The sequence below is a fragment of the Tupaia chinensis genome, unplaced genomic scaffold (assembly GCF_000334495.1).
Source record: "Tupaia chinensis unplaced genomic scaffold, TupChi_1.0 Scaffold000216_1, whole genome shotgun sequence".
NCBI classification, from domain to species: domain Eukaryota; kingdom Metazoa; phylum Chordata; class Mammalia; order Scandentia; family Tupaiidae; genus Tupaia; species Tupaia belangeri.
Window position 1 is genome coordinate 2735621 of NW_006159691.1, and position 12931 is coordinate 2748551.

A 12931-nucleotide genomic window follows, 5' to 3' on the forward strand; every position below is an offset into this window, starting at 1 on the left:
TTTGAAGTAAAATGAATGTGCTACCTTTTCTGCCTGGGTCTGGCCATGCTATGTCATCCTTGATGGAAGATATAGTGATATAAGCTGTATGTATAGCTGGGTCCCTAGAATGGAAGCCACTTGAGAATGGAGAGTGACTCTTATGCATATGGGGACCCCCAGAAGTACTCAGTGCAGGGACCAGAATTCAGGAGTATGCAGGAAGCCTTGATGAAGAGAAGGAAGTAAGTGAACAAATACATTCTTCAATAAATGAACTGTCTCCAAGCTAGGCCGTGTGGTGTAGAATAAAGAGCACAGGCTTCAGACAAATCTGGATTTAGTCCAGTGTCAGGGGTAGATTATTGAATAAGAGGAGAATGCATGATTTACAATTGCACATGACAACACCAATGAATCTCACAAACATAACATTGAAAGAACGAAGCCAGACAAAAGAACACATACCGTAGGATTCCATTTATATAAAGTTCAAACACAAGCAAAACTATCTATGCTGTTAGAAGTCAGATAGAGGCTATCTTTTCTTTCTAGGAGGCAGGTAAGATTGAATAGGCACCTGAGGAGAAAGAGTTGAACCTGTTAATAATCTTGATTATATGACTGTCCAGTTGGCAAACTACATACTTTTTCATATGCATATTGTACTTTAGTGAAAAACGATAATCGAACAAACTAGGTAAGACAAACAAGAAAATCCTGTGTTTACCACTTACCTATGTAAGTCAGTGATGTGGAACTCAGAGTGTGATCCATGAGGCCAATGCCAGCTACCAAATATTATTTTCACTGCAATGTTGTGTGCAGAATTTGAGCATGAGCCCTTCAAAACCTTTATGACACCTTGACATTGCTGTGACACCCAAATGTGGGATCAGTGGACACGAATCATTCCACAGTGTGGACCAGTTGTGCTGCTACCAAATTCATTTAATAATTCATACAGGGCACAGCCTCTGAATTGTTACCAGTCTGCAGTGGATTGGAAAACAACACCATAAATAAACTTTCACCATAAGTTGTTCAGAAAGAGTTGATTTAATGTAAATTGCTTCCAGTTGAGCCTCAGTTTCTCCATTATTAAAATGAGAATGACTAACCTGATACTCCCAAAGTTTGGGGGGGCGGGGACAAGATAATTCATGAGAAAGCCCCAGAATGAAAATGCTATCTGTGTGGAGTAAGAGACCTACAATTGGTACTTTAAAAAAAATGTTCTGTCATGACCAGTAGTAGTGGTTAAGGCTCTGGACTCTCACATGGTCAACCTTGGTTCAAGTCCCAGACCCAGTGACTTGAAAAGCCTGCCTGATGTGTGTGTATCCCTGACCAAAATTCTAAGAGGAGAATGGAGGAGAAGGGATTGCAGCATGACCATGCCCCCTGCAGGGTGATTTCTCACTTTTATTTTACCTCTCTCCCACAAATGTATGTGCCCTATTGGGAAAAAAAAAATCGTCAAAGAGCACATGCACTTACCCCTAAAGGGTTGGAGGAGATGATGGAGACAACACACCCCCATAAGGAATGGTCATTATGTAGTCCTTTCTTCTCCATTCTTTCCTCCTTTCAGAATTTTGGTCATGGTTAAGGCAACTGAATACCACATGGCCAGCAGTGCAGTCAGAGTCCTGGCCCTTGTGGCTTGGTTTTTCAAGTGACTGGGTCCAGAACTCTGACAGCACTGCTGACTATGTGAGATCCAGCTGCCATAACGATGACACCAATGGTTGGCCCTGCATTTTTTTTAAAGAATTATTTTATTTAACTTTATTTATTTATTTTTATTTGACCAGAGAAGGACAGAGAGAAAAAGAGGAGGGATAGTGGGAAAGCAAGCTGCCAGATCCAGGACTGAAACCACGGTCAGCCCTGTGAGAGTCCAGTGTCCTTAAGCACCATGCCACCTGCTGACCCCTGGCCCTGCATTTTTATTAAACCTTCTAACTAATTCTTAGGATGCTACATGTGGACACAGCTCTACAGCTGCTCTGTCCAGTACAGTGATCTCATCACATGGTGCTACTGCAGTTTGGCGATGTGGCTAGTCCAAATTAAGATATACCATTTGGTTAAAATAGATACCAGATCTCTAAGACTTAATATAAATATAAATAATAGAATATAAACTATCACATTACATGTTTTATGTTGATTACAGGTTGAAACGATAGTATTTTGGCTATAGTGGGTTCACGAAATATTGGGTCATTGGAAAAGTCTTGATGCATTTTTGCGTAGAATACATCATGACTTTTCCAATGACCCAATATATTATTAAAATAAATTTCATTTTATGTTTTACTTATTTTAATAGGCTACTGCAAAGTTCAAAAGTACAAATATGGCTTGCAACCCACTTCTATTGGACTTGCTGCTCTACCATGGCAGCAGTAGAATATCCAGAGGCTAGGGTCATCTGGAGGGTGGACAATGACAGCCCTCTTGGTGGAACTTGCTGAGGAAGCTCATGTGCCCTCTCTTCACCTCCCCCAAATTGCTCTGAGTGAGCTACGTTCAGCCTCCTACTTGAGATGCTCATGTGTGTGTTTCCTGGCTTTTTGTACAGATCAACTACAAGGCCGTTGGCTCCCTGGACCCAAGTGCTGACCTCTCCAGCCAGAGGGGGAAGGTGTTCAAACTCCGGAACGAAACCCACCACCTCTTTGTGGGTCTGTACCCTGGGACTACCTACTCCTTCACCATCAAGGCCAGCACAGCAAAGGGCTTTGGGCCTCCCGTCACCACTCGGATCGCCACTAAAATTTCAGGTATCTATTTTAGAAAAGAGATGAAGGGCATTATCTCTTATCTATTTTCTGGGAGTTAAAAAAGGCAGATCCAACTGTTGCTATGTGATATGAGAGGATAACACAGTCCCTTGAGGGTTGCCATTATTGTCTCATGAAGAAAACCAAATTGATGAACTTCTCAAAGTGTAAAAAATATGGGGATAGCAGGTGACATGGTGGTTAAGGCAATGGATTCTCACATTGTTGACTGCAGTTTGAGTCTTAGACCTGATGGCTTAGAAATCACACCAGACATGTGTGCGTGCATGCCCAAAATCCCAAGGGGAGAATGGAGAAGGGATTGTGGTGTGACCATCCCCCCTGGGGAGTGATTTCTCACTTTTCCTCTCTGTCTCTTTCTGTCTCCAGTGAGCACACACATGCTATGGCAGAAACCTAAAAAAAAAAATTACACACACACACACACACACACACACATATATATATATATATATATAATATATAAATTAGGTGGTGATTCTCTAAATAATTTGCCACAGGCCAATGACTTGTATTAAATACTGCATATACATGTGTACACATATATGCATATATTACATATATTATGGTTTATAAATTTGTTTTCAGGAATATTCTTTTGTTGCAAATGCAACACATGCCACAAGTACTCATAAAATAGATAAGTGAATGAATGAATGTTACAGGACCAGTGTCCAAGCATGCAAACTATCATCCCCAGTGGGGCCTCCTATACCATTAGCATCAAAGAATTATATGCAAACTTCTACAACTTTCAGCCTTCCAAATATCTTTGCCATTCTGGTCTACATCCATAAGTGTTTGGCGTGTGGTTTTTACAAAGTAGCATGATGCTTTTTTATGGCTTCTTTTTTTCACTTATCCTTATCCCTTAAGCATGTTCTTTATGGCTACATTATTTTCATTATCATGTTCTGTCACATGGATGGATCTGATCTAATTAAACATTCCTCCATGGCTGGATGTATTTGATGCTGCCATGTTTTCACAAAATAGTGCTTCAATAAACTTTCATTTAAATAAAATTTAATTTATTGATTCAGATTATGACCTCAGAAATTAAATTCAAAAATTGAAATTCTAAATGAAAGGGGATGTGGGTTTAATAACTCTTAATACAAATGACTAAGTTATCTTCCTGAAGGATTAGATTCAGTTGTACTGAATCTAATGTACTCTCAGTTGACTATAAAAAGGAGTCTCATGGGGGGAACAAAAAGGCAGAGGGGACTAGTTTATCATTGACTGTATTTGTATTTTAGATATGTTAAACAAGGTTGACTCTGCTTTCACACCTGTGCTAAATGTATATATTTTCTGAATGTATCTGTTAATTCCTTATAGAGCTTATTGTTTTTGTTGTTTCATTTTCTGTAATAGGGCATGTGTGCTTGCCAGAGAGAGAGAAAGAGCACAAGAAATCATCCCCAGGGGTATGGCCACAGTCCAGTCGCTTTTCCTCCATTCTCCTCTCAGAACTTTGGGCACCCACACATATGCACCTGGTGTGATTTCAAGCCACCAGGTCCAGGACTCAAACCGTGATTAGCCATGTGGGAGTACAACACCTTAATCACCATGCTACCTGCTGGCACCTTCTTGTAGAACTTTCTGATTCATGTGGGTTACTGGCCACATCACTGCCCCCTTTTCCTAGACTGCTACACCTTAAAGTAGCCTAAGGGCAGGTGAGAAATCAGGACTTCCTTTGTTGAAAACCTCCCATGCCACCTCTAGTGTTCCTAAGTGTCTTTAAGAGGGCAAGAAGGGGAGGTAGTGAGTGAGGTTTGGGACCTGTGCTAAGCTCACCTCCGTTTCTGTTCCCTACTCAGCTCCATCGATGCCTGAGTATGACACAGACACCCCACTGAATGAAACGGACACGACCATCACGGTGATGCTGAAGCCTGCACAGTCCCGGGGAGCCCCTGTCAGGTGAGGAGGTACTTCTCTTGGAATGTGCAGCTTTCCTCTTCTGCATCATACACATCTGCAGATGGGTCATGTGACTAACACAGCTCATGGCTGGGACTGGGAGGAAGGCTTCCTGGAAAGAAGAAGGTCATGAAGGTCAACAGTTTCAAGACCAATTCATCAGGGGACTGTGAGCCAGAATCCTGTGACTCCCCCACCTCCCCAATAGAGTATTCAGGAAAGATGTTGATAAGTCCCTGAGATAAGTCTGGCAGAGAACCTTTTGGAATGCTCTATGGTAAATTGGTTAGTGAGGCTGAGGTCTTGAGGATAGTTTCCCAGCAAGATAGCTTGATTGACTGCCAATAACTGACAGATAGACAAGACGATATGCTGAATTCTGAAAACAACCTCAGAAACTGCAAATGGGGCAAGATCTGGAGGCTAGACCAGTGTAAAGCCATAGAATGCTTGAGTCCCAAGGGGCACTGGCTGCTAAGGTCACACTAACCCTAACACGAGGGTGGAGCTTGGGAGCATGCTCGTATCCACTTAGCAAATACATCTCAGGGGCTAAGCTGGCCAACATAAGTTCACAGGCAACAAGCTGTCATCTCTAAACAAACTACATTTTAGACAAGGGCAACAATATGGACTGCTGAGAACTCCGGGAAGCAGGACTACATTCTCTTGAAATGAAGTGGAGTGTTACGTGGAACAACTTTCATGTTGGTTCAGTTTAGTTCAACAAGTATGCAGTGAGTAGCCACATGCCAGGGATGGGGCAGGAACAGGAGAGAGTGGTGACTCATTGCAGCTCTCCACAGTCTGCTGGCTGCATTTGAGGCAATGGGGGGAAAATGGGAATTCAGTGGCAGTAAACCTGGATTCAAATCCTACTCTAACACTGCTGTATGACCTTAAAGAAGAGGATTAAACTCTGAAGACTCAATTTCCTTACATGTAAGGTATGGACAGTAACTAATTCACAGATAAACTGGGGAAGTACTCTGAGCAAGGCAGACTGTCAAAGTTCTGGTGCCTTTCTTACCTTTGCTTCTTCCTAGAAGAATCCTGAGATTCTGTTCCAAAAGGTCTTTGCAACGCCATGCCTCACTGCAGGGTTGTTGTGTTGCCTGCGTCCTGCCATGTAAATCGTCAAAGCTGTTTAAGATCCTGATTCTAGGGTGGTGGGAGGGATACTTAGGAGCCCCTAAATAACCTCTCCAGTTCAAAATAGTCTTCACAAACCTTTTTTTTAAAATCTGTAGACTTCAAGTTTTAGAAAAATGTTTTAAAATTGTCTCTACATAAGAAATACACAAACTGGGTCCTTCCCAGTGGTGGGATGAAATTAATATATGAACAGAGAATCAGGAAGTCGTTCTCAGGGTGACTTGGATTGTATAGCTGTGAATCTCTGAGAACCCATCAGAAATAAGTGAACATAGACAGGAATAATTAGCACTGCTTTTGTTTACTGGGCAACTTCTATGTTCCAAGGGACTAATCCTAACCAACCTATGTGTATCAGTATTACTACTCAGGAATAAGTAATAATAAGTTAAAAAACTCAGATCATGGAGCCAGTAAGTGATGGAGCCAGGACCTAACATACAGGCCTGACTGATTGCAGAGGTCAAGCTCCTTCATTCCCAGCTAAGAGATCTTCCAAGCAGCAGATCAAATGCTTGGGAAACATGTCCAGTTTCCACAAACAATAGCCCTTATGCTTTTCCTCTGATCCTACATACTCTTAGTTTGCACATCTATTTAGCAAGTGCATCCATTCTAAGGTTACAGTAAACTATGAAGAGGGAGGTGGAGATGGATGTACCCCCAGCAGCAGTGAGAAATGACACCTGGAAGAGAGTTAAAGGAGCAGGGCAGCCCCAGACAAAGGGGCTCAAAAATCAAGCAGAATCCTGAGATTCTATTCAAAAAAGATCTTTGCAGTTGGCCAGCAGTTGGCATAATGGCTATGTCGCTGGACTCCCATGTAGTTGACTGCAGTTCGAGTCCTAGACCTGGTGGTTTAAACTCATGCCAGGCGTGTGTGCATGCGTGCCCAAGATCCCAAGAGGAGAATGGAGGAGAAGGGATTGCAGTGTGGCCTTCCCCCCTGGGGTGTGTGTGTGTGTGATTTCTCCCTTTCTATCTTTCTGGTAAGGGCACACGCCCTATAGCAAAAACCTCTCAAAAAAAAATAAATAAATAAAAAGCAGGTCCTAGAGCCTGCTATCTTCCGTTTAATAAGCAAGCACTTGCTGTGTGCCTGTTGCTGTCCGTACATAACACTATCTATATTCTTACAGCATTGTAGTAGTCTTTCCATTTTGGAGATATAAAAGTGGGGAAAAACAGAGGCTAAGTGAGTTGACCCTGGCCATGAAGCATGCACATCGTCCAGGCAAACTAAACCCAGTTGTGGTGACCCTAAGCCCACATTCATTTTGCTATATTATACTACCTCCCTTGCAAAAAGATGTGCATGATCTATTTTGGTGACATTTCTATCCAAAAATTTAGAAGAAAAGAAATGTCACTGCTCAAAGGGGAGATGATTGGTGTCTGGAAATGTCTGACTCCTTTTCTTCTCGAGGCTCTGGATCACTGAGGGTGGGTATACTCTTAATTTCTGGAATTACTTTCAGACTTTGTTTCTTGGGTGTTTGCCAAAAAGAGAGGGAGACTAACTGATGCCACCCCCTAACTTTCAGGACAATGGCAGGGACAGAAGTGGAAATATCGTAACCAATTTCAGTTACCTTAGCCTTTTTTTCACTTTAACCTTTGATACTAGATTGTGCATATGGGAAGCAGCTGACTGCCAGGTCATTCATTAGACATTTGTTGAGTACTTGCTATGTCCCAGGAAGAGTGTAAGGCATGAGGATGTAGCAGGAAAGATGGCATAGCCCTGCTCTCTGGAAGCTTACCATCTAGCAAGTGATTGTGTGACTGGGTCAGGGAGGTGGGGCATTAAGTGAATAAGCAAACCAAGTAACGAAAGCAGCAAAACAGAAAAGATGATATGAAGCCACTAGGAACAGTGACTGTGTTGATTGACAGAAGCAATAACTGGTTGAGAGATGAGCTCAACCCTGGAATGTGGGCCAGTGTAGACTCCTGCTGGTTGGGGAGATAGGAGCACATGAGAGAACAACATGTTATTCTATGTATGCTATGACACCAAGACACAAACAGCTCACTAGATGCATTGGGTCAAGGATGCCTTAATCACATTTTACAGTTGAGAATTCCCTTTCCTCCATTGTTTTATCAGATCCTCACTTTCTTGGTGAGTAAGCTGTGTAAGAAATACAATCTACATTTCAGAAGAGGAGACTCAAGTCTGAGATGTGAAATGATAGGCCTGAGGTATAGGGCTCATTCCAGGTAAAGCCAGTATATTGATCTAGATTCCTGACTCTGATTCATTGCTCCCAGAGGAAGCTCTTAGTTCCCTGCCTGGCCTGTCAAGTGATGACAAGGTGACCCTTTGGTAGGGATGCTACATGGAAACCTCCACCAACAAGGGGAGGGAAGATGGGCAAGATGACTTCTCAGAGATCCTCCAACTCTGGATTGCGTGGGCCCAGCCAGTTCTCAGTCTCAAACCTACACCTCAGTCTCCAGACCCCACTTAGGCTGTTCTCTTGTCTGCCTGTCTGCCATACTCTGATCCTGGCTGAGCCAGTCTGTAGCCCCTGCTATGCATTTGCTTCTCCCTGAAGTCACATGGGTCTGACTCTGGAGGAGCTGAGAGTGCAGGGAGGGAAGAAGGGATGGCAGGGAGGACCACTGTGTGGGGCTCCTGCACCCTCATCCCTCCAGCCAAACCACCTCAGCAGCTTGGCCTATTTTTCTAATGCTCCACAATGGAGATTTATTGCTTTTGTATTGCTTTCCTCAGGCCTTCAAAGATTTATTGGTTTTTAAGTGACAGAATCCCAGAATTGCTTAAAAGATCAATCAAATAGTGACTAGAATCTAATATTCAGCTCTGACTTAAACACACCGAGCCTTCTTCCCCCACACCTCACCTGTCACACTGATGTATCTGTACTAACCTTCATAAGAAAGTAACTTGGCCATGAATTAATCACCCATAACGAAGCCCCTGAATGAAGCTGGGGTGGAGTCTATCACAGACCCTCCACTCCCATCCCCAGCATGTTTCTTTGGAGGTGTCTTTTGCTCCCCTTCCCATTCAGTCATCAGAGACAGACAGGTCTGATGACTGAATGGGAAGGGGAATTAGCGTGGGCTGAGTTCCTTCTCCTCCCCCACTGCCTTTCTCCATTCTTGCACCCCAGACTTGCCAGGGTGTCCCGGCTCTTTTGCCCACCATGAGCATCTCTTCCCTTCTGTATCCCCCAACCAAGCTGCTTTAGAAACACAAACTGGATCAAGTTGACTTCACTGCTTAAATTCTTAAATGGTTCGTTGGTTTTCTACTACATTAACTTCAGGCTTCTTACTATGGAATTCAAGGCCCCTCAGAATCGGGCCTTAACCTTGTTTCTGGTTGCATTTCCTTTCACTCTGCATGTTTACCAGTGACCCATGTGGTTCCTTCATGGTTCTGTCCTGAGCTGTTAATTGTGTTATGCCTCTGTATGTTTTCTTGTCTTTGTTTTTTGCATGCTTTTTACTAGGCTGTGAGCACCAAAAAAACCCAGAGACTTGTCCTTGTTGGATCCTTTATCTATGAATAGTACCTGGCATTTCGCAGATGCTCAAAAACAATAGCTCATTATTAAATATGTGATTAGTTAATTCAGCAAATATGTTTTGTCTACCTGGTAGATATGAGGTGCTGGAACTATAAAGATGCACATCACAGATCCTACCTTTAGCACTCTCCTAGAATACAGTAGAGAGCTATCCAACAGAACTTCCTGCAATAAGTGGGGCCAGCAGATGGCATATGGTTATGTCACTAGATTCCCACGTTAGTCGATCATGGTTTGAGTCCCAGACCCGGCAGCTTGAAACACACCAGGCTCTTGTGTGTGTCCAAAATCCTGAGAGGAGAATGGAGGGTAAGAGATTACAGTGTGGCTATCCCTCTCCCAGGGGTGGGAGGGTGTGATTTTTTGCTTTTTGCAACTCTGTCTTTCTCTGTCTCTCTGGTGAGTGTATGTGCGCTATGACAAAAGCCCCTCAAAAAAAAAAAAAAAACTTTCATCTGCTATCCAATACATTTGTCACTGACCACATATGACTACTGTGACTTGAATATGGCTAGAACACTGAGGTACTTTTTAAAATTGTATGTTACCTTATTTTAATTCGTTTAAATGGTAATTTTAACAATTCACATATGGATCGTTACTACCATTTGAGGTTGTGCAGGACTATAGAGAAGACGGATGAGCTAACAATCAGAAAAAGAAGCACAGTTGAAAAGCCTGAGCACTTGGTCAGAGGTTTCCATGAACAGGGACATCCCTTATTCAGATGGTAGTCTCAGAGGCCGAGAAGGCTTCCTAGAGGCAGTATTGCCTAAGCTAAGACCTGCGGAATGAGGGGGAGTTATACAGGCTGAAAGAAGGGACCCAGACGGAGGAAGCAGTCTATCCCAGAAGGAGCTCAGCATGTTCAGAGAGTCACAAGCTGCTCAATAGGCAGAGGCAGAGAAGTGAGGTGAGAAGCAGGGAAGCAAGTAGGGACCAGATAAAGAAGGTCTTTACCCTCAATTTGGACTTTGTTCTGAAGGGCATGTGAAATGCCCAGCAGGTAGATTGCCCAGTGTCTTGTCCTTCTTTGAGTGGTCATGTCCTGGTGTGTGCCATTTTTTCTGCCAAACATGGTACACTCTACCTCTCCAATGCCCAGTTCAAATATGCTGCATTCAGAGCCATCTCCATCTTTGGCAGAACACATCAGCTCCTGTGGGCTTTCACTCTGTCCCAGCCACCCCTCTACAGGGAATTGCATTTTGAGTCTCTGGCAGACTGTGGCTTTTTTGAGGATAGGAACTGTGTCCTAGGGGAAGCTCCTGACTCAGACATGAGACCCTTATACTCTCTCTGTGCCAGCTGACTTTCCAGGTGGATACCTTGGAACCAGAGAGGCTCTGGAATCAGATCCGACCTCATCTAACTGCTCCACTGGTAGCCTTTGACTTGGTTCTTTGTTTCTCTGAACCTCAAGTTGCTTGTTGGTAAATTGGATTACCCAGGTCACAGATTGTTTTGAAGGGTTATTAAGCCAAAGTGTGTAATTGTTTTGAAGGGTTATTAAGCCAAAATGTGTAAAGTACCACTGGTGGTCATTCAGCATGCTCCTTGGGGTTGACCAAACTATTGAGGCAAGGAGTGGCACCCAGCCATGGGCAGGATTATTCTCTGAGCTCTGCTGAAAGCTGATGCCTGTTTACTGGATCTCCTCTAAAGTTCATGTTTGATCTGCTCCATGTGAAGTGGTGACTGACATGTGACACATCAGGCAACCTGCAGCTATCTGCAAGGGTGATTAAAGTCCTCAAAACAACACAACCTTAAAAACAGAACCCTAGATTTGAGTACCTTTCAGAAACACAAAATCAAACAGACAAGGAAGTTTTAGCATCTCTATGACTGAAGGGTCAGTCAACCAATGGCTGAGAGCAAGTCCATTAAGAGACAATTATAGTAGTTGTGATGATAAGATTTCCGGAGGTAAAATGGGCATGCTTTGTTGATGACTGCTCTAGGGGCAGTTTGGTAGAATGTAAAGGACACTGTCCAAGATAATTTTCAGATTTCTGGCTCAGTTTTTAGGGTGCAGGATGATACCGTCTTTCTGACAAGGGAACGCTGAGGTAGGGGAGAGGCTGCAAGGACATTTTATCCAAGAGATGCTAATGGTAGAAAAGATGGTTTGAGAGCCAAAAACAACATTAGGAACCAACTGATCAAGGACAGTCTGAGACCTGGCGTGTGGTCCAGACGAGGGCTCAAGATCTCTGAGGGACCATGTGCAAGGCCACACAGGACTTATGAACTGCTTTCTTGGGCTGTGATGTATAGCATACAGGGTGTGAAGGCTCCAACTTAGAGAGCCAGGAATATGACAGACTGACCACTAGAAGATGGTGCAACTTGGTGCATGGCTTCTACAGGTTCTTGCAAGACTCCCTGATGAGAATCCTAGAGGCTTTTGCATTACATGGGTGCAGCTAGTTAAGACTGCAGATTCTAAAATGCACTGTTATTAGCTACAGTACAAATTGGAGATCTAGCCAACTTTTAAAGAAAGAAGAAACTTTATTAGGAAGAAAAGCTAATGATTGCCAAATTTCCTCCAGGATTCCTTTAATAACCACAAAGCCCAGAGTGGGAGCACATGAAAAAATCACAGAAGGGTTTTGCTGGTCCATGGAGCTACAGTGAGCAAAATTGGAATCATTATCATCTGAATCTGACACCAACATTTGACGGTGTCCAATTAAGAAGGAGAAATGAAAATTTAGAGGATTTATTAACATAGGGCAGCCTGAGGAGTTGGTGAGTCCCTGGCCACACTGGCAGAGAGGAGAAACTGCAATTACGTGTAAATGCTCTTTTTCTAAACCTCATTTGTTTTGCTCAGTTCCCCAGCTCTGTGATCCACCTTTGCTGGAGCCTGGAGATAAGGAGTGCTGCGTGTCTCACTATAGTATATTTATTGGGAAGGGGAGTGTGCATGAGAGATACTCCTACATAACTGCAAGAATATTTAACTCTTCTAGTAATACCACTTGTAGTCATTCCTAAATGCATGCCGGGATATCCTCACAACAGCTTGTAAAAGAGGAGTAACCTGATACAAGAAGAAGGAATCAGAAGTAAGGGATAATGGGATGGATGCTAATGTAGAGCTCTTTACTACCGGCAACTGACACCTAAAGGGACATGTCATTTTAGTTAAAGGGACATGTGCCTACTACCAATAAAACCACCCAAGGAGAAAAGGGTCAGTCTGATGTTGCACAGAGCTGCAATTTGGAAGATCCAGAAAACAGAAGGAAAGAACAATGACACTCAAATAATGTAGGTGGGTTTGCAATCATTTTACCTGCATGGCAGGTCTTTTTTTATAAGTCCACTCCTCCAACCCCCAATAACCCAGCTTATCAAGGATTCCCTCTGGTGTAGAGATTCTGAATTATATTCCTTAGGCTCAAACTATGGGGGAAAAACAGGTGTTTGGAGAAGAATATTTTAAATGAAGCAGTCAACAGAATATGAAGAATG

The 12931-nt window shown here is 43.2% G+C and overlaps 1 protein-coding gene across 1 annotated transcript in view; it reads left to right on the forward strand.

Annotated features, from left to right (window-relative positions):
* The window catches only part of PTPRT (protein tyrosine phosphatase receptor type T), a 1472724-nt gene that overhangs the window by 1158658 nt on the left and 301135 nt on the right, over positions 1–12931 (forward strand). Inside the window, exons 11-12 of the mRNA XM_006147596.1 lie at positions 2570–2771; positions 4625–4727. Coding sequence (XP_006147658.1) covers positions 2570–2771; positions 4625–4727 — 305 coding nt within the window. The remainder of the gene's footprint in view (positions 1–2569; positions 2772–4624; positions 4728–12931) is intronic.